The sequence below is a fragment of the Delphinus delphis genome, chromosome 10 (genome assembly GCF_949987515.2).
Source record: "Delphinus delphis chromosome 10, mDelDel1.2, whole genome shotgun sequence".
Taxonomy (NCBI): Eukaryota; Metazoa; Chordata; class Mammalia; order Artiodactyla; family Delphinidae; genus Delphinus; species Delphinus delphis.
Genome location: NC_082692.2, coordinates 51,862,127 through 51,889,846, shown reverse-complemented (window position 1 = coordinate 51,889,846; position 27,720 = coordinate 51,862,127). Strand labels below are relative to the sequence as shown.

General features: G+C 45.6%; 1 protein-coding gene across 2 annotated transcripts in view; it reads right to left on the bottom strand.

Annotated features, from left to right (window-relative positions):
• Positions 1-542: 542 nt before the first annotated feature.
• The window catches only part of CMTM8 (CKLF like MARVEL transmembrane domain containing 8), a 92,181-nt gene continuing 65,003 nt past the window's right edge, over positions 543-27,720 (bottom strand). Inside the window, exons 2-4 of one of the 2 annotated variants that reach the window (XM_069541137.1) lie at positions 7,286-7,459; positions 3,248-3,364; positions 543-1,801 (exon numbers count right to left, since the gene is read on the bottom strand). In XM_069541137.1, coding sequence (XP_069397238.1) covers positions 1,718-1,801; positions 3,248-3,364; positions 7,286-7,459 — 375 coding nt within the window. In that variant the 3' untranslated portion in view covers positions 543-1,717. The remainder of the gene's footprint in view (positions 1,802-3,247; positions 3,365-7,285; positions 7,460-27,720) is intronic. The other variant, XM_060022095.1, reaches the window with a different exon arrangement.

Genomic DNA, 27,720 nt, shown 5'->3' with positions numbered 1-27,720 from the left:
TATGGAGACTTGATTGCAATATAAAGTACTTTAAAAATCTACCAGGTAATGAAAGAGAATGTAAAAAAGAATATATGTGTACCTACATATATATATAACTAAATCACTTTGCTGTACACCTGAAACTAACACAACATTGTAAATCAACTATATTTCAATTAAAAAAAAAATCCACCAGGTGCGTGCAAGGTGAACATGCTTCTGGGAGTGTGAAAGGGAGAGATAGACAGAGAGGCAGAACACACAAACCCTGACTAGTTATTTCAGCTCTTCTTGCAAAATCAGCAAGTCGGAGGCTGTCCGGGTGATGACTGGGAACACCGCTCCAGAAAGATCGCAGCCCCGGTCACCTGCAGGTCTGCGTCACTGAAGCTGAAGCTTCATGGCTACATGCGGGACCCAAAGAGGCCTCTCGTGTTCCCCACGCCCACCCACTCCCACCCTCCACCCCACCTCTCCCTCTTGGTGTTCCCTCCCCCCTACCTTTTTGGACACACAGCCCAAGAACATTCTTCATTGTTCCTTTCAAAGGTCTGGGGTGGGTGTCATCAGACACTGAAGAACTCCCAACTCTCCTTTATAGGGGGAAACAGAGCTTGTTGGCTAAGGAATTAGCTGAACAGGAAAACCAACGCAAACAACACACAACAGAAAGAAAACAGCACTGCCACACGAGCAGAAAAGAGGAGGCCACGGGGCCATGTCCACAGAGTGCACGGCTGAACCCTCTCCCTATCATCAACTATACTAACGTTTCAGTGGTTTTTTGTTTTTCAGTTTGAAAAATCACCCAAGATACACTGCCATTCCAGCAAGAACCATCTTGCCTAAAAACACTTCCTCTAAGTGCACATCTGCCTTCGGAACACAGTTCTTCCCATGGTCTCATAATATCTAATAACAATGTTACAAAATATTAGGGCTTGGAGATTTGGAGCCTTTTGGTCCAATATGTTCCACCTAATATGGTACCTGTGTCTCTATGGTCAGCAAGATGGTTTTTAAGGAACATGCAAGTATTTATCCTTTTAATGGTTATGAGCTTATTTTAATCTGTATTAGAAAAAAATACCACCAGCACATCAGCCACTGTGCTCAGAGCACCACTCAAGGCGAGCTCATTACTAAGTTCTAAGGCTAGTGTCTCATTAGATGCTTTCTGTGCCAACCCGTTGGCATGTGGGACTCACGCCGCCAGCAATCCCCAGACTTGGGGAGATGGGTCTCTCTGACCACGCTGGCCTGGGGGCTGTGGACACTGTCTCCTGGCAATATCACCCCAGGCAACCCCATGAGGATGAAGAATTCCGCACAGCCCCCAGCTTCAGCCTTCAGCAATAAGTCTCCTTTCCTGAGTCAGACGCCACATTACCCTGGATTGCGAAACATTTAATGACAAAAGAATCTGGCATTTTTAAAAGTTAGGTTTACAAACTTGATGCGTTCTTAATATTAGCAATTTATCTATTTCTAATACATTGCCTAAGAAAATAAGGTCTATGAAGACATCAACAAGATATTTAAGATTCATTATAAGCTACAGCACTTTGCAAATAAGTATCCAGTTTAATTATAACAAACCACTGTGAGCAAATTTAACTAAGTATATAAAAACATTAGTTAAATACAATTCTCTGGAAATATACATTATACCTACAGCTGTTTTTACAGTGAGATTCTTCCTTTTTTTTTCCCTTTTAATTCTCAAAATGGCGAATCACTGTATGGTCCTGGATCTCCAAGCTATAAAACTGAAATATGTGTTTCCAGCATAGCAGATGGTGACCAGGAAGGCGAAGAACTGGAGAAAACAAAGCATAATAGAAAGGGGGTTTAGGGCACATCCTAATTAGCAAAAGTTGTCATTTCACCTTTACTGAATAATGCACTTATGGCATCCCTTGACTCCAAGCTTTCTCATCTAAACCTGCTTTATTGGTTCAATTTCCTTCCTTCTGAAACAATTTCAGGCTAGGCTGTTTTTCTTTTTCGGAACCTATCTGGAAAGCCTGTAGTCTTACTCCAATAAGCCCAGGGTGTTCACGTAGGGGTGAATATGGTGGTGTGCATCTGAGAAAAGCCCGTGTATTTCTAATTTAGTATCGGTGATTTTAGACCAAAGCTTAACCTCACACTGTCACAGGCTCAGTTTACACAAACAAGCTGAGTGGGCGGAAGGAAGCCAGGGGCCCACATGGGGTGTGAGTGCAGAGGCGGGAAAACGCCAGGCCCTCTCCTGGGGCAACCACAGCCCAGTTCCACCTGATTCTTCATTTTTAAAAAAATTTTATTGATGTCCAGTTGATTTACAGTGTTGTGCTAATTTCTGCTGTATAGCAAAGTGACTCAGTTATACATCTATGTACGTTCCTTTTCATATTCTTTTCCATGATGGTTTATCACAGGATATTGAATATAGTTCCCAGTGCTATACAGTAGGACCTTGCTGTTTATCCATCCTATATATACTAGTTTGCATCTGCCCAGCTGATCCTTGCTGTGTGCTAACTTGAGCCCTGTGACTTTTAATCTCACGTGGACCCACGCTCTTTACCCTTAAATAGAGATATTGAGATATAGGTCAAGAATATGATGAACACCCATGGATCACCCACCAGCTTTAACATCATACTGTTGGTCTTCCTGTCTAACTACCTGCCTCCCGCCCCCATCACTTCTACTGCGGATGGAATATTATAAGGCCCATCTCAGAGAAACTTTTAAAATTAGTTTTTTAAATTTGAAAAATACACACTTATGGTTTAAAAATGCAAACAGTACATAAACGCATAAATTAAAAAGTAGAAGCCCCTCATCCCACACTCCTCATGGTCCATCACAGTCCCTGGAAGGAGCCTCTGCTGGTGTCTATCTTCCTAGGCATCCTCAGAGCATGAATAAACATTTCTACTTCAACAAACAGAATCCTAGTGTGCTCATTTTCTGCCTCCTCTCCCACTGACACTGTAGGCAGCAGAATTATTCTTAGAATCCCTCAAATGTTTTTTCTCCCTCAAACATTTATTTTGTTCTAGCATTTGGCTTTCACTCGAGCGGACTCTTTCAGCCTCTTTGTGCTCCAGGCCATCGGGAGGCCCCATGATGCTCAAACCAGGAAGTTCACTGCCAAGGTGTCCCTCCCCACAGGTGATGCTTTGCCCTGCAGATAACTTTGTCCTCCTCGCCCAGATCCTCAGCCGGCCTTGGGGAGGGAGGAGGAGACCGTGGGGATGAAATGCTCACTCACCGACGAGGCTGCCCAGCTGTTGAAGTTGTGACTGTCCCTCTCCGGGGAGACAGAAGACGCATCCACAATAGCGGCTGAGAGGTATAAGACGAAGGCACTGCCATTAAAGCACAGACCCTGGGAGACAGAGGCGCAGAGTGTTTAGGGAGCCTGGGAAGGTCCGGGCATACCCGGACCTCAGAAGCGGCCAGAAGCGCACCCCGGCTGTGCCAAGAGGCCCACCTGGACTCGTGAGCGGGGCAGGGGACAAGGGCGATGAGAAGGCAGCTCCTCGGCGCCTTGGGGGTACTCAGTGCACGCTGCTTCCTCGCTTACCAACGCTTTGAGGGGTTGCAAAGGGGCTCCTCAGTTGGAGCAGCAAATAAAATATCCCAACCAGAAGGCAGACGCGTCTGACGTTTAGCATCTGCCAGCAGCAAGCAAAATTTTCAAAATTTGTCTGTAAACATCTTAAAACTGGGGGAGTTTACACAGAAACCCAGATTTCTGGATTCCCTTAGGAAGGGAAAAAAACAACAACAACAGAAGATCTAGCGATCCTGGGAGCACATTTCCAGCTTACTTCTCTGTGAAGAATATCCTGCTGTTGTTTAAGTCAGTGCATATGGGTGGCAAGGATTCAACAGTTTACGCTCACTTGCATGACTTTCTGGTCTCTTCACACGCGTGAGTGTGGAACCCCAACATGGAGGGGTCTCCTGACTGCTGGCCAGGGCTCTACTCACTACTCAGGCAGAGGAGCACCCAGAGCAGGATGACATCAGAAAAAACTGCTGGATGGAAGTCGAGAGACATGGGCCCAATTGTGCGTGAACCTGTGCAAAGTCAGGAGGCTCCAAACCTCAGTTTCCTTAGCTATAAAATGGGGACACAGCTCATGATGATAAATTCTGAAAATGCAAATCAGAGCATTTTAAAACCAGGGAGTTTCGGAAGGGAGCAGTGTGAAACAAGAAAAAAAAAAAAGTAACATGAAAGGCAATATTTTAAGTTCTTAATGTAATAAATCAATGAAGGAGGCTTAGGTTTGGAGGAGAGACAGACTAATAGATGCTCTAGGCCAGAGGTCAGCAAAATAAGAACCCCGACCAGCAGTCAGGAGACCAAGACTTCGAGTCCCTTCAGAACTGTCACAAAATAGCTAAAAATATGGAAGTGGCTTTGGCACTGGCTAATGAAGAGCGGCTGCAGAGTTCTGAGGCACATGCTAGAAACATGGATGTTTAAGGAGATTCTGGTGAGGTCTCAGATGGAAATGAGGAATATATGTTATTGGAAACTGGACGAAAGGTGATCCTTGCTATAAAGTGGCAAAGAACTTGTCTGAAAGGTGTTCTAGTGTTTTTTTAGCAAAGTGCCAAAGGAGTGGCCTGGTTCCCCCGACAGCTTGGAGGAAAATGCAAAAGGAGAGAGATGAACTGAAGAAGGAATTGTTAAGCAAAAAAGAACCAGAAGTGGGACTTCCCTGGCAGTCCAGTGGTTAAGACTCTGCACTTCCAATGCAGGGGGTATGGGTTCGATCCCTGCTCAGGGAACTAAGATCCCACATGCCGCGCAGCGCAGCCAAAAAAATAAAAATAACAAAACCAAAAAGAACCAGAACTTGAAGATTTGAAAAATTCTCAGCTCAGCCATATTGCGAAAAATGAGAAAGCTCTTTCAGAAGAGAACGCTCAGGGTGTGGCCAAACAGCCTTTTGAAAAAGAGATTACAGGTACAAACCACAGATCTAATCGACAGTCTCAGCAGAAGCCAGGAATAGGTAAGGGATTATACCAGTAGAAACTTTACAAGTTTGAACTGAAGGGGATGCAGACGGGCCAAAATGAAGGAGGGCTGTGGAACTTCTTGGATTCTATGGGACAGAATGAACCACAGAACTATTTGACTGCGAAATAGCTTTATCTTTCAGGAAAAGAATGAATCACCCGAAGGTGATTCCGAGATCATCAGGGCTGCCACCCAGTGGGCAGGCTGGTTCCTCCTCAGTTTCAAAGGGTGGGTTTTCTGAGTCAGGATGTCCCCACCCAGTGTCCCAGGGGCAGGGCTGCCCTGCAGAGACACTAGGGTGACAACGCCGCCCCAATGCACCAGGAAGGCAGAGCACTGAACCAAAAAAAGGATTGTTCTGGAGCCTTAAGATCAGATGGAATTTGCCTCGTAACTTTTGGGCTTGCTGGGGACCTGTCACCCCTTCCTTCTTTCCTGTTTCTCCCTTTTGAAATGGGAGTGTCTATCTGTACCCGTCTCACCGCTGTATTTTGGAAGCACTCAACTTGTCTGGTTTCACAGGTTCATAGCTGGAGAGGAATTCTGCCTCGGGATGAACTGTACCTCAAGCCCCACCCATATCTGACATAGATGATACTTAAAGGAGACTTTGGATCAAGACTTTAGTTGATGCTGGAATGAGTTTGGGGGATGTTGAGATGGAACGAATGTATTTGCACGTGAGATGGTCAAGATTGGGGGGGGGCCAGAATTTTTAAAAATATATTATTATTTTTATTGATATTAGTATAGTATTTTTTTATACATTTATTTATTTTTATTTACTTATTATTTTTGACTGTGTTGGGTCTTCGTTGCTGCACACAGGCTTTCTCTAGTTGAGTCAAGTGGGGGCTACTCTTCGTTGTGGTGTGCGGGCTTCTCATTGCGGTGGCTTCTCTTGTTGAGGAGCACAGGCTCTAGAGTGCGTGGGCTTCAGTAGATGCGGCGCGTGGGCTCAGTAGTTGTGGCTCGTGGGCTCTAGAGTGCAGGCTCAGTAGTTGTGGCACACGGGCTTAGTTGCTCCGTGGCACGTGGGATCTTCCCGGACCAGGGCTCGAACCCGTGTCCCCAGCATTGACAGGCGGATTCTTAACCACTGCACCACCAGGGAGGCCCAGGGCAGAATATTATGGACTGAATGTGTCCTCCCAAATTCATATGTTGAAGCCCTAACCCTCAACATGATAGTATTTGGATACGGGGCCTTTGAGGTAATTAGGGTTAGAGGAGCTCATGAGAGTGGGGTCCCCCGAGAGGGTTAGTACCCTTCTGAGACGAAAGGGAGCTCACATCCTCTCTTTCTCTCTCTGCCATATGAGGACACAGCAAGATCAGCAGGCATCTGCAAGCCAGGAGGAGAGCTTTCACCAGAAACCAACTATACTGACACCTGATCTTAGACTTCTGGCCTCTAGAACTGAGAGAAATTTCAGTCATTGAAGCTTCCCGTCTAGAGTATTCTGTTTTGGCACCCAAGCAGACAAAGACAGGTTCTGTAATCTACATATTTTCTTATCTATTCCCCCTGCCCCACCCCCAGGCTGTGACTTCCTTTGTAATCATGCACCCAGCATGGAGTCAGGACAAGAATCCAGTCACTCTTTTTTTTTTTTTTGCGGTATGCAGGCCTCTCCCGTCGCGGAGCTCCAGACGCGCAGGCTCAGCGGCCATGGCTCACGGGCCCAGCCGCTCTGCGGCATGTGGGATCCTCCCGGACTGGGGCACGAACCCGTGTCCCCTGCATCGGCAGGCGGACTCTCAACCACTGCGCCACCAGGGAAGCCCAGGAATCCAGTCGCTCTTGATCACTCCTGCTCCCCCATGTGAGGTCACCTAGTTGCTCTAACAGTGACTTTCATTTTTCATTCTAACTCTTCACCTCTCAACATCAAAGAACTCTGGTACAAAAAGGGTTAAAGCCACGGCCCCAGGAGGGGTTTGGAGGACAGAAGATCTGCAGGGGCTATGCCCTGACACACCTGTTCCTAGATGACACTGTTCATAGGGAATTAATAAAACAAGAGTGTACGCAGTGTATCTCTTGATTCAGTCTTCTGAGGACCGGTTTGCTACTTTGCCTAAAAGGAATTCCTGGACCTTCCAACAATGCTGTTTCACACTCAGGTTTAAAACACCTGTGCTGGGTTCTCCCTGGCTTTGCCCTCTGCTTTGTTGGCAGAGACAATCCCGAATTGTCTGGAGAAGGACTAAGTTCCGTCCTACCTAATGGGCAGTGGACAGGAAGAACATCCATGGTTTCCTTACCACCGTGGTCCAAGGCACCTGGGGAATCCTGGTGTAGGTCATCGTTATGTAGATGATGAGGAAGAAGACAGTGAGGACCCAGTAAAACACAGCTACAAACATGACCCAGCCAAACGCAGGGACCCGGAAGTACTCAGTTCCAGCGATCAGTGTCCATACCAGCAGTCCCAGAACCTGTAAAAGAGAAAAGAAAAGGGAGGCGGAAGGGAAAATGAAGAAGGAGGAGGAAGTGGGGACAGAGAAAAAAGTAATTATACAAAGTGTCAATTACAATTTTTACTCATATATATGGGTACATGTACCAAATGTAATCTGGCCGCAAGCTCACATTCTTGCAAATGCTAGGAAGGTAAAATGAATGAACAGAACAGGCAGGGCAGAGACGAGGACAAACAAGAAACCCAAGCCTTGTTTCCGGGGTAAGTCTCTGCCCAGCTCTGGCCAGTTGTGGGCTGGTTTTCTCGGTATTTCTCCCACCCCCACCCCCAGGAGAACACAGAAACTCAAGTTTGTACATGATGATCTCGATTTTTAAATGTCAGCACTAATAAAGAGGGGCAAAACAACACACATCTGTGGCTGGAATCTGCTCCCGATACCTGTGAAGGGAACAAGATATAAGTTATGCATTTATTCCAACAACGGTCGCCCAACTTCACTGCTGCTACAGAGCAAGACAAGCCCGAAGCCCCATCACATCACCACTGAGTGAAGGAAGGATGCTGGTCTACGCTGTGTGAGTCTCTGGTCCTCAAGGAGGGAGGCCACGGCGAGGTGTGCCTTCCAGGGCCCAGGAGGACTTTATTTCTAACTCAGGAAAGTTGGCATCGAAACTCTATTCCCAGGAGACAGCATCAGGCATGTGGGACGGACTCTGGCAGCAGATCTGGCTGCTGTGTAACTCGGGGCAAGTGACTGCCTTCCTGTCTCAGCTCTCTCCATGGGATGTGGGACAAGACATGAAAGTGACTCTGATCACAAAGCTGGTCATTTGGCATTGACACCTGAGCACCTGCCCTGAGCACATGCCACAGGCTGGGCTTCCTGCTCCGTGGGCCCCGAGGATACAGCAGGGCAGAAACCAAACAGACCTGCTCATGCATGACTTAGAGTCTCATGGGGGGAAATATCTGAATAGTTACAGTTGTGAAAATGCTCTGAAGGAAATAAAGGGTGTGACAAGGGTCTGTGACAGGGGCTGTGACCTTTTAGGCAGGAACAACAAATGTCCGAGGGGGCCGTGCTGAGGAAGGGCCTGAAGACCCTCTGGGAGCTAGTAAGACGGGCAGAAGACACCGTCCCAGGCAGAGAGCATGGCATGGGCAGAGGGCTGCAGGGGAGGGGCCTTCTAGAACCTGTAGGAGAGTGGAGGACATTAGGACATGGGTACAAGATGTTAGAGGGCTTGGGGAGGGTCAGATTACGTGGGCCCAGGACACCTAAGGATTTTGTACTTTATCCTAAGAGCTACAGGAGGATCCTGAGCCAGACAATGATAAGATCAGGTTAAGTTTTTGCAAGATCACTCTGACTGCATGGCGAGAACAGGCAAGCAGAGTCGGGGGTAGGGGTAGGGAAACAGTTCAGAGACTGCTGTAATAATCCAAGTGGAAGAAGATGATGCATCCAACACCAAGATGCTGGTGGATACTAGGAAGTGAGTGATTCAAGGGAAATTTCAGAAGGAGACAGAACCTTCACAGATTTGACAGATTAGATTAGGATAAAGTGGAATTACCCCCAGGTTTCTGGAAAGACTCCCCAGTGGATTAGGGTGTCACTTCCTCAGCTGGAAAGATGAAAGAGGAACAGGTTAAAGGGCTGACCTGGGCTCAGTTTACAACCTATCCAGTCTAGGGGAGCCAGAGACCTCAGGATGGGGTTAGAAGTGGACAGTCCAGGAGGAAGAGTTCAGGCCCCTCTTTAGGAAAGACTTCGTGTTAGGATCACTTAGCCCTCAGACAGGCTTCCAGGGGAACTTTTAAACTGTTCACTGAGACAAACCCACCTCCCTGGCGAGGTCTGGATGTCTGTGCTGGGGAACAGGGAACAGACTCTAAGTGCTGTTGCTTCCCCTCCTTAGAGCTGAAAGTTGATGTTCTTTTATCTGCTTGATGTCGTATACGAATTCCGAAGGAACATTTAATGGAGATGTACTTTTGTGTTTACATCTGTGGCAACGGAATTGACTGGAAGTGAAGCAGCACAAAACAGGATAAAATCCCAGAAAGTGCTAAGCCTCAACACCCATGGGGTTTTGGTCGGAATTCATCACAACTGACAGGTCATCTACACACACAGGTGTGCTATTCCATTGGATCAGTAAGACAGGTAACACACCTCATCCAGCATGGCAGGGTCTGAAACAACAAGAAGGGCTTCCTGATTCAAACTGAAGAGGTCAGAAGGGCCCTCTGTTGATTCACACAGGAAATAACCACAGGAAGAGCCACGGCAACGTGGCAGCTGTCTCTCCAGGAGTGTGCAAGAGTTTAAGAGCTGCCGGCATAAGCCTGTGCCAGCTAAACAGGCTCAGCTAACAGCTCTTGGCTCTGAACGTGAAAATGGTTTTCATTATTAAAGCAAGCGGAGTCCACTATCCAGAGACGCTGTCTAATGTGCTAGCGGCAGTCATCTTTTACACACAGACATGATATTGCTAACTGAGCTGTCTCTCAAAAAACAGGAATCCTTGACCCAAGATCTTACCAGCAAACACAGGAAAAGAACTGTCAAGAAAAGAATTACTCTGCCTAAGTGAATTTCCTAGGTAAGTGAAATATATCCAGAAGCACACTTTTTGTCTCTCACTATAACCAATACTGATGAAAAGCACTCTACAAAAATGTTACTCAGCTCTGTGTGTGTGTGTGTGTGTAAGTAGATCTTTGTTCAGACTACAAAAATAGTTTGTTTTTTCACTGATAAACATTATTTTAAGCCAACCCTTTTTTTGAATGGTAAATCTAAGACTTAAAGTTTACGAAAGTGATAAGTGCAGGTAAAAATAAGCACAGCAGTATAAAAACTATACATAAAACACACAAAGAAGTTACAAACACCAGTTGTAAATTCTCGAGAAACCAATATAAAAATTTTACATTGAGCCTTCCTAACTTCTTTCGCTTGCATTTATAACTACCACCTGCAAATCCTTTTCTTTCTCCTTTAAAAATATGGATCACTCAGTATATGGTGCCTATAACTTGTTTCTTTCAGTCAGCCATGCCACCAGATCTATGTCGATTTTAACAGCTGCCCAGTTTTCCATAATTCATGTAACCAGTTCCCTATGGAGAAAAATTTAAGTTGTCTCCTTTATGTTTGTACAAAAAATACCCAGGGAACATTCTTATATAATGTATACCTCTGCAAACATGAATTCCAGGATAGATTTCTAGAAGTAGAATTTCTAGAATATTTTAAGCTTTAGAGGTATGTCAAATTACTCATCAAAAAACTTGTGCTAACTCATCCTCTCATCTGAGTATGTTTGCTCTTCCCTTCCAACCTCATTAAATGCCCAGGTTTTAAAGGATTAAAAACCTGACTAAAAAACAAAACAAAAGAGATCTCATGTTTTGCCCTTCACTGCTTGACTGAAGTACAGCACAGAGAAAAGTGTACAAATCCTAAGTGAACAGCTCAATGAATTTTCACAAACTGGACCAACTTGTGTCACCAGCATCCACTCAAGAAAGAGAACATGACTAGCACTGCTGTGGCGGAGCGGGGGGTTCCATCACGCCTAGTTACTCCTTCCCGCCTCTGAGGGTCCCAACCCCCCTGGTTTCTGTCATCCTGTTTTGGAACTTCAGAGACATGGAATCCTATCGTCCATGCTCCCATGTCTGATTTCTCTCACTCAACATTGTGAGTTTCATCCACGACACTGAACGTCATTTGTTCACTCTCTCAGCTGCCCAGCAATGGTTCTCAAACATCAGAATCAACTGAAGGGCTTGTTAACCTACAGGTGGATAGGCTTCCCCCTAGAGTTTGTGATTAGCAGTAGGTCTAGGAAGGGATCTGAGAATCTGCATTTCTAAGTTCCCAGGGGATGCCGCTGGTTCAGGGACCACACACTAAGAACAGATGTACTGTATCCTTCTTGTTTATTTTAGTTTGCATTTTCCTGATCAGTCCTGAGGATGGAAGAGCATCTTTTCAAATATTTATTAGCCACTTCTAGTTCTGATTTATTGACGTTTTAAAAAAATCACTTTCTTACTGATCTGTAGAAATCTTTACATAACAGGGATGGTAACAAACTACATATGAGGCAATATTTTCCCATCCAGCTTTTTTAAATTCAGTCTTTAGTCACATGGGAGTTTAACATTTTTACACAGTTAACTGGTAGCTCTTTGAGCCTTCTTCTATTCCTATGTGCTTAGGAAGGGCTTTCTCAGCACAAGATTATAAAAATATTCTCCTGTATTTTCTGATAGTTTTGTGTGTATGCTTAAATCTTTAAACAAACTAGAACTGAATTCTATATATGGGGTGAAGAAAGTCCAACTTTATTTTTTTCCAGCAGACGGTCAGGTGATCTGTTATCACTTACTGATGACGTCTCACATTTTGGGTCAGTTTCTGGAACCTTTATTCCACTCATCTGTGTTGACTGCTGTGTTAGCACCAATTCCTGTAGCTTCAGCATGTATTTTAGGCTTTTAGGTAAAGATGTCAAAATGGACACATGAATCTAACTTTGTTCCTTTCCCAAACCCTTCTAAAATTATCATCAGAATGAGATGAATAGGAAAGGAGACAAAAGTGACACATTTTTGGAAGGGGCTCCCCTGAGTACCCAGCATAATGGATGAAAACAGACCCAGCGGAGGTTCAGAAATCTCAGAACCTCAGGTGCAAAGAGAAGATGTTTTGAACAATCAAAGAACCACCAAGGATCAGAAAACAGAAAGGCTTTTAACCTTTTCCAGAAGCAGACAGAATGTTAGAAAATAATGGCAAATGCCTTCAAACTGGAAAGTGGTTTCTAACCCAGAAATTACCCAGGAAAATAATCAGTGAAGAGCAAGAGGCAGACTTTTTTTTTTTTTCAGATATGCAACATCTAAAAAGAATCCACCTTCCACACATTCTCTCTCAGTAATCTACTGAAGGATATGACCCAACAAAATGAGGGTATAAACTCTAAAAGAGGAACTATTGAGTAAACCAACAGAACGCTGTGGGAGAAAGGGTGAGGGTAATCCCCAGAAGGAGGGGAAATCCAGGCATGACAAACGATCCAGGCACAGAAGGTATAACCCGGTCAGATCGGAGCCGAGTGACTCAAAAGACAGGGACTTCCCTGGTGGTCCAGTGGTTAAGACTTCACACTCCCAATGCAGGGGGCCCCGGTTCCATCCCTGGTCTGGGAAGATCCCCCCCATGTCGCAACTAAAAGATCCTGCGTGCCACAACTAAGACCCAGCACAGCCAAATAAATAATAATTTAAAAAAACCCAAAACAAAAGACAGGCATGGTGAAGGCCATCACCACCGTGCCTTTTGTCACTTTACCTTCTTAACCTGGTGAGTCGATTAGGGAATCTGCTTCACCCCAAGTGAGGGAGGAAGCCAAGAAAGGGGAAGACAAGGGATCCAGGAAACCAGAAAGTCAGCCCAACAGAAAGGTAAAGGGAATTCCAAGGTGAAGGGAGATCCCCAGGAGAAATGCATCCAAGATAAAAACGAGAACTCATTATCTGATGGGAACGGCTTGTGGGAAACTTTACTGAAAGGCTATTAGAAAAACACGAGGTGAATTAGCTACAAAGAAAAGTGAGCAAATTCTTAAAAAATATGTACGTTATTAATGTCACTAAATACCAGAAGAAACTATTAGCAGCTGTTTGTAGTTAAGTGTTCGCTGTAACACGACTCTAATATTTACACAGAGATAATAAATACTGAATATTGACCTGAACAAATGATAACAAGGAGAGGAAAGCAATAGGGATGATGCAATGGACTGAATATTTCAATTAACTGCCTTGTGGAATGAGATTGATTGCCCCACCCACCCCACTTCCTGAATGGTACCAGATATCTGTGTTTTTTCTATGAAGAAAGTTTTTTAAAACTGAAAACCTTCAACGCCGTGAAGGTCTTGAGACCGTCAGCGAGCTGATTCCAACAGCCCTGCTGGACCCTCCGCATGCACATGCCCCCACGCAGCTTCCTTATTCTAGGGTCCTGTGGACCAAGGAAACAGATGCCTTAGATTTTTAAAAATCACACTGAAAGACACACTGAGTTTGTCTGTGAGTTCTCTCCTGCCTCTGAACTTTGTGACAGCTGTTCTGCTGCTCAGAGGAGTTTAAAGGGTCTCATTTATTCAAATGTACACTGAGCATCTCTTATGAGCCAGGGCTTTTTCAAGGCACTACGGGTTAGCTGATTTCTTTCTGACTTTATAGCCTGGAACCGGGATGGGCACCATCTGTCCTTCAGCCTTGAAAACAGGTGACTACTGACAATGAACTAGGCTACCCTGGGAACAACGCACCAGCTGTTTCCAGCTGGCTTTGCCCCGGAGGAGTTGTGTTGATCCAGGTGTGAGCTCAGCGCACCTCCAAGATACCTCATTGGGCTTTAGATCATTGACCATATTAACTCCTTGCAATAAAGTGGCGTTGAAAACTGGCTACTGTAGACTTACTCTTTTGTGTCCTGCAAGGAGAGAACCAAACAATATGACCATGCCAGGCTGTCTCCTCCTGCCATGTTTAATACCACACACACGTGACAACATTCAAACATTCAAAAACCTCACTGAGGGCTTCCCTGGTGGCACAGTGGTTAAGAATCCTCATGCCAACTCAGGGGACAAGGGGTTCAAGCCCTAGTCCAGGAAGATCTCACATGCCGCGGAGCAACTAAGCCCGTGCGCCACAACTACTGAGCCTGCGTTCTAAAGCCCGCAAGCCACAACTACTAAGCCCGTGTGCCACAACTACTGAAGCCCACGCACCTAGAGCCTGTGCTCCGCAACAAGAGAAGCCACCGCAATGAGAAAAGCCCGCGCACCGCAACAAAGAGTAGCCCCTGCTCGCTGCAATTAAAAAGAAAGCCCACAAGCAGCAACGAAGACCCAATGCAGCCAAAAATAAATAAATAATTTATTTAAAAAGAAACTCACTGAGTGTGCACTGGTGGTGCAATGATGTGGGAAAACGGACATGGTCTCTGCCTCTGGAAAAGGTCCGTCAATGGATATTCGACTATGAACTGTGGTTAAGTCCTATGAAAGGAAACCAGGCTGATACAAGAATGTAAAGCACAAGGACCCAACCAGGTCTGGATGGTCAGAGGCAGTTTAAGATTAAGTAGGTGAATGGGAGTTAGCCAGGCAACATTTGGGTGATGGAGGGAAAGCCAAGACTCTGAGATCTCAAAGACATCCCATCTGATGACGTGAGTCTCCCACAGGCTCTGACCTAACACACGAAGGTCAGATGGAAGTTCAGTTCCAGAGGAGACTGACCCATGGCTTGGCATCGGATGTCAGTCTCCAGAGAGCACCTTTTCTCAAAGTCAAGATTCATTCCATAGCGGTTCAAGGGCCAAAGAATGTGAATGTTGGAAGAGAAGTTCAGGAGATGTTTGGGATCAACAAGCTTAGAGCTAGTTAGTGGTCAGAGCAGAACCAAACATCTAGTCTGATGTTATTTTAATTGGTAGCATTGGATCTTGGTGTCTTCCTCCCCTTCTCCACTTCCCCATTCTTTGGCTGGGGCGATGCTAGCACTCGCGGTAACGTCAGACTGAGAAGCAGAGCTGGCTCAGTGGGGAAATCAGGTACTCCAGATTCCACCTGTCCTTGGCCAAGTTACCAACCTGAGCCTGTTTCCTTATCTGTAAAATGGGGATACAGAAACTTTCCTCATAGGGTTGTTGGAAGACAAAGGGAGTTAATATATGCACAGCAGTGCCTGGGATCAGCTGGGTGCTGGGTCAGTTATTACTATTATGCTAGTATCATTATCAGGGTTGACAGTGACTCCCGGGAATCCATCCCCTCCTCCTTTCCCAGTATCCTCTTCTCTATATTTCAAGATTTTTACACCTGTATGGAGCCAAGGAGTCTTACCTATGTCCAGCTCCCGGACATATGGACTGAACTTGAGGCCTCTCCTATGGGCAAGATGCCCAAGATGCCAGGCTAAGTGAACCAGGAGCGTTTGACCCTTCAGCTCTGTCCTCTCTGCCTGTGCGGACACCCTCAATATCATGGTTACCATGTCCTCCGTTCCTATTTGGTTAAATGGTACAATGCCAAGGCCATCTGGCCTGGTAGAAAGATTCAGGCTTTGAATTCTTACCAGCTGTGTGACTGGGCAAATAACATTTCTCTCTTTAACCAATATTTTTTTTTTTTTTTTTTTTTTGCGGTACGCGGGCCTCTCACTGTTGTGGCCTCTCCCGTTGCGGAGCACAGGCTCCGGACGCGCAGGCTCAGCGGCCATGGCTCACGGGCCCAGCCGCTCCGCGGCATGTGGGATCTTCCCGGACCAGGGCACGAACCCGTGTCCCCTGCATCGGCAGGCGGACTCCCAACCACTGCGCCACCAGGGAAGCCTTAACCAATATTTTTTGAGCACTTACTATGTGGCCAGGCCCCAGGTAATAGTAATAGCATATTATGTCCTAGAGAGTAAGGAAGAGCTTGACATGCCTCACCTCGCTTTAACCCACACAGCTGCCCTCTGAATAACTTTCATCAGGACCGTTTTACAAATGGAGAAACAGGCACTAAGTGTTACATAACTTAGCCCAGACTTTTAACTATGCTGCCACAAAATATCAATAACATGCCCCAAATCAGTTAATTTCTCTGTGCCTCAGTTTCTTCATCTGTACCCAGGGATAAAATGTATCTTCTAGAATTCACATGAGACAAGATGCTCTATAAATGATAACTACTATTGTGATTAATAATGGCAAAAACAGAGCGTTTGGCAGACCACAAACCTGCCCTGAGGGCCAGCCACATGCAAGGCTGAAGAGGCCAGCACCTGCTCTGTTTTCTTTCTGTGCTGGTTCGGAGCATCACCTAGAATGCCACCAGCCAACCCCTCCCAAGTGCAAGTCTCTGGGCAGAAATAAGCTCTGGTAAAATGAGCAGATGCCTTGATGCAAACCCATGCCTGGTTCTGCGAAACAAAATTCCTCAGAGCTGCCCACTGATGCTGGGCCACCAGGCAGTGCTCGAGCTCATCGTTACAAAGCCTATTATCTGCTGGCCTTTCACGTGGCACCTTGGTTCCTTTAAAATAGAGACAAATAGAAAGAAAACAGGGATGGCTGCAAATCCTATCTGCTCTGATGCTTTAAACATCCGATTCAGAGAGTTGCTGTTTTTAACTCAATGAAGACCAAGAAATCCTGGAAGAAAGCTGATATATTACAGAGGTTGACATCAGAGCCACCTCAGGTCAGCAACCACGCCGTGAGCACCTGCTACAAGCCAGACACAGTGCTGGGTGCTCAGGCTCCAAACGTGAGCAGGGCACGAGTCCCCACCCCTGAGGACTCTACCACCTCGTGTGAGAGATGAACACAATCCACTTCCTTCTTTTTCATGGGGGTTGACAACTGTGGGCCATGGTCACCCGCAGCCCCGCTGCCTGTTATGTACAATCCACAAACATGGCCAATGCTCATCCATTTAAGCGTTATCTAAGGCTGTTTTCATGCTACAACAGCAGAATGCATGGCCTTTGGCTGCAAAGCCTAAAATATCTACTATCTGGACCTTTACAGAAAAAATTTAGCCAATCCTGTTAACCGTCACACTTACTCTCTGCATCAGGAAATATACACACATGCACATATAGTTGTTATATTTTTGTTTCCTGCATTGTTTCAAATAAACCAGATTATTAACACATTGAGCCAGAGGAGATGATAGGGAAAAAGCCTGCACCCTTTCCCTGCACCACCGAGGAACTGCATCATACTCAAGATGACAGCTCCCTACACCTGCTGAGTGCTGTCGAGTCACCTCCACGCCCCTTCCAGATCAGTAGTGCTTCTGTTCAGCAAGCATGGCGAACTTTTCCATTTACCCACTAGGGGGTGACCAAACACTGCTTACGAAAGATTTAGGAGCTACGGTCCCTCTAAGGTGGAATGAGATCAGAGTTTACCATCTGTCTGGATAAGTTCCTACACTTGAAGCACATTCCACAGAGGTGGCAGGATGTGGAAGAATAAACTCGGTCTGGGACCCACCCATTAGACCCAGATGTTGCCTGGAAACAGATCTGACAAGAAATGTACTCGGCTGGCTTGCGATAAGGATTAATTAATACAAAGACTTGGAAGGGCAAATTTAATCCATGTGCCCCGACTAAGCTTTACTGAAGTATGCTTAATACCTGCTGCTTTCTTCAACAAGAAACTGTGCCTCTTCAGGCCTCTGCTTCCCAATCTGGGAAATGGGGAAGACAGAGTTAGGAAAGTAGTTTTCAAATGGGAGTGGGGGGACCAGCACCTGGGAGATGCATATGTGAGTCACCCAGGGGTATTTCAAACCACTTTCTTCTTGGTCGTCTTCCCACTTTCACACACCATGAGGGTGGGTGTCTCCCTCTGGCCCTGCTTGACCGCTCCTCAAGTACCATTACAGGAGACCTTTGGGTGCTGCAGAGCAGAACAAAGCTTGAGGCCTACGTGATGCTAGTAGTTTGTGACTTAACCTTGCTCTCGCTTGGAACTTTAGTGTGACATCTATGATCAATTAAAGGCCTGCTCTCAGGGAAACCACAGAACCTCAACAGTCCCAGCAGGCGACTGAATGGAAATCTGCATACTGGGCTGGTTTTCAAATATATTTACAAATTCTTTGACACACCTCTTGAGTACAGGCGCCTCTCAAATATTTCTGTTGAACGGAGTGCGGCAGAAATGATGCTACGTGATTTGGGAGGCTAGGTCATAAAAAGGATCCAGCTTCTCCTGGGCTCTGGGGAAGCTGGCAGCCACTTTGTGAGGACACTCAAGCAGTCTTGCGGGGAGGCCCACACAGAGAGGAACAGAGCCCTCCCACCAACTTGCCAGCAGGCGAGTGACTGCCTTGGTGAAATGGATCTCCAGGCTCAGTCAAGCCTTAACTGACTGCAGCCCCAGAAGACACCTGACTGAGCCCCAGGAAAATGCCTGACCCAGAAATGCCCAGTTAAATTGATCTTGAATTCCTGATCCACAGACACTGCGAGTGACAATACATATTTACTGCTGTTTAAAAGTGTTATGCTTGGGGGTAATCTGTTACGCAGTTATAGATGACTAATACACGAAGTTCATCCAATGTGGGCTTGTGTCCAAGAGGCAGAGTGGTAGGGAGGGAGGACCGAAGACCTAAGTTCGTCACTAACTTTCTGGCCCCTCTAAGCCTCAGTCTGTGCCTCCATGAGATGGGCGTGGCACCATCTAGGTTGCTGCAGGGTCTGAAGGTGTTTTGTGACCTGCAAAGAGCTACATAAACAGCAGTGATTACTGGTCTCATGCTTTTCTCCTCTAGGAAACATGAGGCAATGCTTAGCAGAGCTGGCATCTTGGCAGTAAGGGTCCTGGAAATAAAGTGGGGTCTATTCCTGTAGTTAGAACCATGGGGCTCAGGGCATTAAGGATGTGCTAGAGGACACGCTGGCACACTTTTCCTGTGAAGGGCCACGTAGTAAGTATTTCGGGCTTTCTGGGCCATATGGTCTCCATCACAACTATTCCATTCTGCCCCTGTGGCATGAAAACAGCCACAGACAATATGCAAAAGGATGGGAGTAACCGTGTTCCACGAAAACTATTTACAAACACAAGTGGCTGGCTGGATTGGCTGGCAGGCTATCATCTGCCAACCTCTGCCCTCGAGCCTTGCTTCTCCGAGTGTGTGGTCCCCAGAGCAACAGGCACACCTCCAAGGAGCTTGTTAGAAATGCAGACTCTGGGACTTCCCTGGTGGCCCAGTGGCTTAGACTCCACGCTCCCGATGCAGGGGGCCCGGGCTCGATCCCTGGTCAGGGAACTAGATCCCACATGCCGCAACTAAGAGTTCGCATGCTGCAACTAAAGATCCCGCATGCCGCAACTATGATCCAGCGCAGCCAAATAAATAAATATTTTTAAAAAGAAGAAGAAACGCAGATTCTCAGGCCACCCAGCACTGAATCGACGTCCCTGGGGGAGGGGTGCAGCCACGTGTTCTGAAAGCCTCCAGCAGCTCAGCTCTGAGAAGGCCCACCTTCCTTCCCTCCTTTCCCCCAAACCCCATACACCAGGGGCTTACGAGGGATCTTGGGTGACAATGACCTGATCAAAGATTTCAGGCCTCACAAAGGACACACATCATCTCAATATTCTCCATGAATCAGTGAACAACACTGGATTCATGGTCCTGGGTCACCAGTAAGCAAAGGAGCAGTCAGTCCTGGTCAAATAGCTTAGAGTCTTCAAGAAAACAGAACAAACTGTGTGGTAGCAGCACTCTCAGGGTGAAAGGATTGGGTTCAGTGACACCCAAAGGCCTCCTCAGTCCCTGAGGCTGAGGGAGCCCTTTGTGGTCAGACGCCGGCCCGGCTCCCAGCCCTGCTTGCTTCTTTCAGCAACGTTCTTTGAATGCTGGCTTCCTTCCGTTTTGGAGAAGCGCTGGGGTATAAAAGGCAAAGGGCGGAAGGAAAAGGGATACTTTTTAAGGAACAGAAGAGAGATGAAAGGCTTATAGGGAAGAAGCAATATGAAGGAGGAGAAAAAAGGAATTATGGGGAGTGGGGATCACTACAAAGCAGCACCTTCCTCTTCGACCTGGGGAGACCCTCCATCCCATCACAACGTAACTGTCTTGCTCTCTCATCAGCATCAGTGTCTGCCTATGGTATTGCCAGTTACATCACTCATCTCATTCAGCCACTCACAGCCGCATGGTGTAGAGAGTCATGCTCCCCAGTGTAAGGTCAGGTCCAAATCCACAGTCTACAAAGCCGGGTCTGAGGACTCATTTCTGCTATAGAACCTCCCAGCACCGCCCACAGGAGCACAGCTCTGCTTGAGGTCAAGGAAGCATCTCACACTGACGAGCCTTCCTGTGTACTGACTCTACTGCATCGCAGGCCCCCTGTGGGCACATCCCCCCAGGGGTGGGGGTCCACCTCTGTCCTCCACCCTTGAGGCACCAGGAGAAGGAGGAGGTCAGACAAAGCAGTTCAGACACTGTAAACAGTACAGTATCAGAAGTCACACGGCCGCTCTTTAATGTCAACCTTAAAAGCACTGTAATAAAAACCAAGCAAGGAGGATCATGAACCGCTTTCCTCCACCAAAGATGCCGAGCGCTCGACCCACAGCTGCGGTGTGAAAAGCCGAACCCTCACATTGAGGAAGCAGGATCAATGTGCTGGACGTTTGGGGCTCTGCAGCTCTCTGTCCAGGCTGCTGATCTATGCAGTCTGTCCTTCCCTCGGTCCACGCGCCCTTTGGGTGTCTAAGGGACTCTGAGTGCAGGAAATAAGGTTGTGCTTCATCTTTAGCCGAGGGCTCGGATCCCTCAGCAGTCAGGTCTTGCTTCCACGGAGCTGAAAAGGCACCAGCGACGTGCTCCCCTGCTGGTCCAGCGGTTAAGAATCCGTCTTGCAGGGACTTCCCTGGTAGCGCAGTGGTTGAGAATCCGCCTGCTAATACAGGGTACACAGGTTCAAGCCCTGGTCCAGGAAGATCTCACATGCCACAGAGCAACTAAGCCTGTGTGCCACAACTGTGGAGCCTGCGCTCTAGAGCCTGCGAGCCACAACTACTGAGCCCTCGTGCCACAACTGCTGAAGCCCATGTGCCTAGAGCCCATGCTCCGCAACAAGAGAAGCCACTTTAATGAGAAGCCCACGCACCGCAATGAAGAGTAGCCCCCACTCACCACAACTAAAGAAAGCCCGCACAGCAATGAAGACCCAACACAGCAATAAATAAATAAATAAATAAATAAAAATAAAGTTCCCTTAAAGAAAAGAATGGGCCTCGGGCCTGGAACACAGCATTACCAAGAGAGCCTGTGCAGGGTTCATCACCTTGTGTGGGAATATCTTTCCCTGTTTCAATCGCAACGAGTGTTCCTTTGTTCTGCTTTAGTATGTACACAATGGCCCTCAGGCATGTCCCCAGCTTTCAGACTCCAAACGGGAAGCGTTGGGGGCTTTCTGCTGTGGCTTAAGAAGGGTGTTCACAGGCCAACTGCCCTATGTTGGCCACCAGGGGGGCTGCCTAGTGAGGAGGGACTGATGTCTACTATTGAAACTGATGTCTCTTCTCTACTTAGGTAAAGCGATGTCCCATCCAGTTGTGTTTGTCTTGGTAACTCCAATTCCAAGGTGCAGTGGCAGAAGTGTTTGAAGTGCTGCCTGAGATTGGTGATCAGTTCAAGATGTTCGCGTCCCTTGGGATTGAAAACTAGTGATGGTACTCAGCTTGACATCTGTCTTTATGTCATTTCCATACTGCTTTGATTACTGCAACTTTATAACGAGTTTTGAAATCAGGAAGTGTGAGGCCTCTAGCTTTACTTTTCTTTCTCAAGATTTTTTGGATGTTCATGATCCTCTGAAATTCTATATGAATTTTAAAATTTTTCTGTGCTTTGGTGCTGGGAAAACTGGACAGCTACATGTAAAAGAATGAAATTAGAACACTCTCTAACACCATACACAAAAATAAACTCAAAATGGATTAAAGACCTAAATGTAAGGCCAGACACTATCAAACTCTTAGAGGAAAACATAGGCAGGACACTCTATGACATAAATCACAGCAAGATCCTTTTTGACCCACCTCCTAGAGAAATGGAAATAAAAACAAAAATAAACAAACGGGACCTAATGAAACTTAAAAGCTTTTGCACAGCAAAGGCAACCATAAACAAGACGAAAAGACAACCCTCAGAATGAGAGAAAATATTTGCAAAGGAAGCAACGGGACAAAGGATTAATCTCCAAAATTTACAAGCAGCTCATGCAGCTCAATACCAAAAAAACAAACAACCCAATCCAAAAATGGGCAGAAGACCTAAATAGACATTTCTCCAAAGATATACAGATTGCCAACAAACACACGAAAGAATGCTCAACATCATTAATCATTAGAGAAATGCAAATCAAAACTACAATGAGGTTATCACCTCACACCAGTCAGAATGGCCATCATCAAAAAATCTACAAATAATAAATGCTGGAGAGGGTGTGGAGAAAAGGGAACTCTTTTGCACTGTTGGTGGGAATGTAAATTGATACAGCCACTGTGGAGAACAGTATGGAGGTTCCTTAAAATACTAAAAAAAAATAGAACTACCATATGACCCAGCAATCCCACTACTGGGCATATACCCTGAGAAAACCATAATTCAAAAAGAGTCATGTACCACAATGTTCACTGCAGCTCTATTTACAATAGCCAGGTCATGGAAGCAACCTAAGTGTCCATCGACAGATGAATGGATAAAGAAGATGTGGCACATATATACAATGGAATATTACTCAGCCATAAAAAGGAATGAAATTGAGTTATTTGTAGTGACGTGGATGGACACAGAGTCTGTCATACAGAGTGAAGTAAGTCAGAAAGAGAAAAACAAATACCATATGGTAACACATATATATGGAATCTAAAAAAAAAAAAAATGGTTCTGAAGAACCTAGGGGCAGGACAGGAATAAAGATGCAGACGTAGAGAATGGACTTGAGGGAAGGGTAAGCTGGGACGAAGTCAGAGTGGCATGGACTTATATATACTACCAAATGTAAAATAGATAGCTAGTGGGAAGCAGCCGCATAGCATAGGGTGATCAGCTCAGTACTTTGTGACCACCCCTAGAGGGGTGGGATAGGGTGCGGGGGAGGGAGGGAGACGCAAGAGGGAGGAGATATGGGGATATATGTATAGCTGATTCACTTTGTTATAAAGTAGAAACTAACACAGCATTTTAAAGCAGTTATACTCCAATAAAGATGTTATTAAAAAAATTTTTTTTCTCTGCTTTTGCAAAAAATGCCATTGGAATTTTGATAGTATTGCATTGAATCTGTAGACTGCTCTGTGTAGTATGGACATTTTAACAACACTAAGTCTTCCAATCCACAAACACAGATGTCTTTCCATTTATTTGTCTTCTTTAATTTCTTTCAGAAGTGCTTTGTAGTTTTCATTGTACAAGTCTTTTGCCTCCTTAAGTTTATTCCAAAGTATTTTATTCTTTTTGATGCTATTGTAAATGGGATTGTTTTTTAATTTCCTTTTCAGATTATTCACTGCCAGTGTATAGAAATGCAACTAATTTTTGTGTGTGGATTTTGTATCCTGCAACTTTGTTAAATTCATTTACTTGTTCTAACAGGAGCTTTGTTTGGTGAAATATTTAGGGTTTTCTACATACAAGATCGTATCATCTGGGAAGAGAGCGAATTTTACTTCTTCATTTCCTATCTGCATTTATTTCTTTTTCTTGCTTACTTAGTTTGGTTAGGACTTCCAGTACTATTTTGAAAGAAGTGGTAAGAATGGACATCTTGCCTTTTTCCTCATCTCAGAGGGAAAGCTTTCAGTTTTTCACCATTGAGTACATTGTTAACTATGGGCTTTCATATATAGCCTTACTTATGTTGAGTTTGTTCCTAGTTTGTTGAGCATTTTTATCTTGAAAGGGTGTAGAATCTTGTCACGTGCTTTTTCTGCATCAATTGAAATGATCATGCAGCTTTTGTCCCTCATGTGTTAATGTGGTGTGTTATACATTAACCTTCATATAGTGAACCATCCTTGCATTCCAGTAATAAATTCCACCTGATTATGATGTATAATCTTTTTAATGTGTCATTGAATTGGGTTTCTTAGTATTTTGTTGAGGATTTTTTCATCTACGTTCATTAGGGATATTGGTCTGCAGGTTTCTTATAGTATCTTTGTCTCATTTTGGTATCAGCTCACCTCATAGAATAAGTCTGGCAGTGCTCCCTCCTCTTCAATTTCTGGGAAGTCTGAGAGGACTGGTGTTAATTCTCTTTTAAATGTTTGGTAGAATTCTCCAGTGAAGCCATCTTGTCCTTGGTTCTTTTTTTGGGAGGTTTTTGATTACTGATTTAATCTCTTTCTAAGTTATACGTCTGTTCAAGTTTTTAATTTCTTCACAATTCAGTCTTAGAAGATTATATGTTCCTAGAAATTAATCTGTTTCTTCTGGATTGCCCAATCTGTTGACGTATAATTGTTTACAACAGTCTCTTGTGAGCATTTTAATTTCTGTGGCGTCAGTTGTAATGTTTCCTCTTTCATTTCTTATTTTGTTTCAGTCTTTTTTTCTCTTTTCTTAGTTAGCCTACCTAAGGATTTGTCAATTTTGTTGAATCTTTTCAAAAAACCAATTAAGTGTTTCTTTCTTGATGGTGAGGATCACATACCTCTATAGCACACATATAGGTATATATTCATGGGTTTTAATATTCACTGATTGAAGGTTCACCTATTACTGCAACAGAAAAGAATCCACAGAGAAGGAGGCTGATTTGCCATATTACTGAAGACTGTCCAGGCAGTTTCCATTATCAGTATATTCTACACGCCAGTCTTTTTGACCTGTCATATAAAAAATGAAAGTTCTCTCTACATTAAGGACAAGGAGAGGCTGCAGCACAGCTTATACAATTTGGTCATTTGGAATGGACCCTTCCAATTGCCTTCCAAAAACCCCTCATGTGCTGAATCTGATATTTTGTAATTAAGAAAAATGCAATGGGATTATTTTGGCAATCTTGTTTCGGAGTCTCAAATTCAAACTTCACTCTAGCTTTTTTCCTAAAAGATGTTATCAAGTTGCTGTAAATCAAAATTTATTTTAAAAGCCTTAGAGAAGGGCCATTCACAAGGGGATGCATAAAATTCTGTTTGGGAGCATAATTACCTTCTAACTCCACGTAAACTTGAGTTTTCCTAGACTGCATCTATTTATAGCACATCTGTGTGAAACTCCATTTTTTCCTCCTTCCACCAGCTGAAGGAGGGGCACTAATATTACCGTACACCAGGACAACCAAAGAGATGGGCTTGCACGAGGCCAGTGCATGCAAGAGAAAAGACACAGCTCTTTCCCTTGAAGAATGCTCAGTGTGGCCAGGGAGATGAAACAAACAGAAAACAACTGCAGCACAGCCCAGGGTAAGGGCCTAGGAAGTGCAATCAGGTCAAGAAATGCTGAGAGGTTCATTCAGAAGGAGCAAAAAATGACTCTGGGTGCTCGGAGAGGACTAACAGCCTCAGGAAGGCCAGGATGGCAGGCAGTGGTGAGGTGGGGGCTTGGCACCCACCCGCTTTAAGGATGTGGGCAAAAACAGAGGGTTGGTAGCGAGAGACCGGGAGGGACAGAGTGGTTGGGGCCACACTGTGGAGAGTTCAGGATGGCAGGTTAAGGAGTTCAGATTTTATTCACCAGGAGGGCATGACAGGACCAGAGGCACTTTTGGAAACAGATATTTCTGGCATCAGCATTTCTGAGTTGGCACACCTTCAAAATCTCCTTTGGCAATGGCTGCATGGGGTGAACGGGTCATGTAATCGAGCACGGCTCGTCATTGGGAGGATCTGTTTCAACGTAATGTTGCCTGGACGGCCAGCAGGTCGGGGGAGTGCCGGGGCCCCTGCCGGGCTGGCCTCTGCACCACCTGGCTGCGTCTGCTTCATCTTAGGAGCAGACCTGAGTTCCTGAGGGAAGTTTCTAAGCCAGCTGTCCTGAGCCGGCTTATTCACGGCTCCCATTAAGTGTCTGCATCCTAGGTGATGACATCACCTACCACTGCTCCTGGGAGGGTAATGTCCCTCCACTCAGTGGGTTCAGATGCTCAACCCGGCATTTTACAGTCAGCCACTGGCCCCTGGGGACTTCCTTTGTGACTGTCCAGGAATACTGTACACATGACTAATCTTGGGGAGGACATGGCACTTTGCCACATTCCTTCTTCCACCAGCTGAATGAGGGGCACTAAGGTTACCGTACACCAGGACAACCAAAGAGATGGGCTTACACGAGGCCAGCGCATGCAAGAAAAAAGATACAGCTCTTTCCCTTGAAGAATGCTCAGTGTGGCCAGGGAGATGAAACAAACAGAAAACAACACTGCAGCACAGTTGTATGGGAAGCCACATTATCTTAGCATCAATTTTATCCAAAGATTTGGGGGTAAGTTAGGGCAAAAGTGCTATCACAGATAAATAACTTAATACCTGCTATAGACTGAAAGTTTGTGTCCCCTCCAAATTCATATGCTGAAACCTAACCCCCAATGTGACGGTATTTGGAGGTGGGGCCTTTGGCAGATGATTAGGTCATGAGGGTGGAGCTTGCACGAGGCCAGTGCATGAATGGGGTTAGGCCCCTTCTAAAAAAGTCATCAGGGGGCTTCCCTGGTGGTGCAGTGGTTGAGAGTCAGCCTGCCGATGCAGGGGACATGGGTTCGTGCCCCGGTCCGGGAGGATCCCGCATGCCGCGGAGCGGCTGGGCCCATGAGCCATGGCTGCTGCGCGTCCGGAGCCTGTGCTCTGCAACTGGAGAGACCACAGCAGTGAGGGGCCCGCGTACTGAAAATAAATAAATAAATAAATAAATAAATAAAAATAAATAAATAAATAAATAAATAAAAAAGTCATCAGAAAGTTCCCTCTTCCCTTCTGCCATCGAGGACACAGTGAGAAATCAGCCAATTATGAACTAGGAAATAGGCTCTCACCAGACACCAAATCTGCCAGCACCTTGACCTTGGACCTCCCGCCTCCAGAACCGTGACAGAGAAATCTCTGAGGTTTACAAGCCACCCAGTCTACGGTATGCTGTTAAAGCAGCCGAACGGACTAAGACAGTACCTTTCCACTGAAAATCAAAACCAGAAATATCACAGAGGAGAAGGCTCACAGGAATTTTAAAAATACAATATAAAACTCCAAAAAAAAAGAAAAATCCACCTGGGCAGCATCAAGCCTCACCCTCAGATCCCTGAGTTCACTCTCAGAGGTTGGGGAGATTTTTGGTTGAAAAATTTGATAAGCCCAGGCTTATAGAAACAAGACTTGTTAATTTGCATACTTACTGTCACATTTTCCTTCCACTGAGCGTCTAAAAATGACAAGTCCCCTCCCCTCCCCTCCCCTGGGAGAAGCTAATTATCCGTGGCTCAGCTTGGACTTTTCTCTGAAGAACAGGCGACCATGGAGGTTTTTTTAAGGCTGCCAATAACAATGCATCTCTATTACTGGAACTTCTTCCCTGCAGCTGAGTTACACCTAGAAACCCCTTAGTTTATTTCACAATTTAACTAGGCAGGCGATGCTCCACCGGGCATGGTCACAAACCAGTGCTCCCATTAAAACTGGAATAAGATGCTGCTGCCAAAGGAGCTGAAATT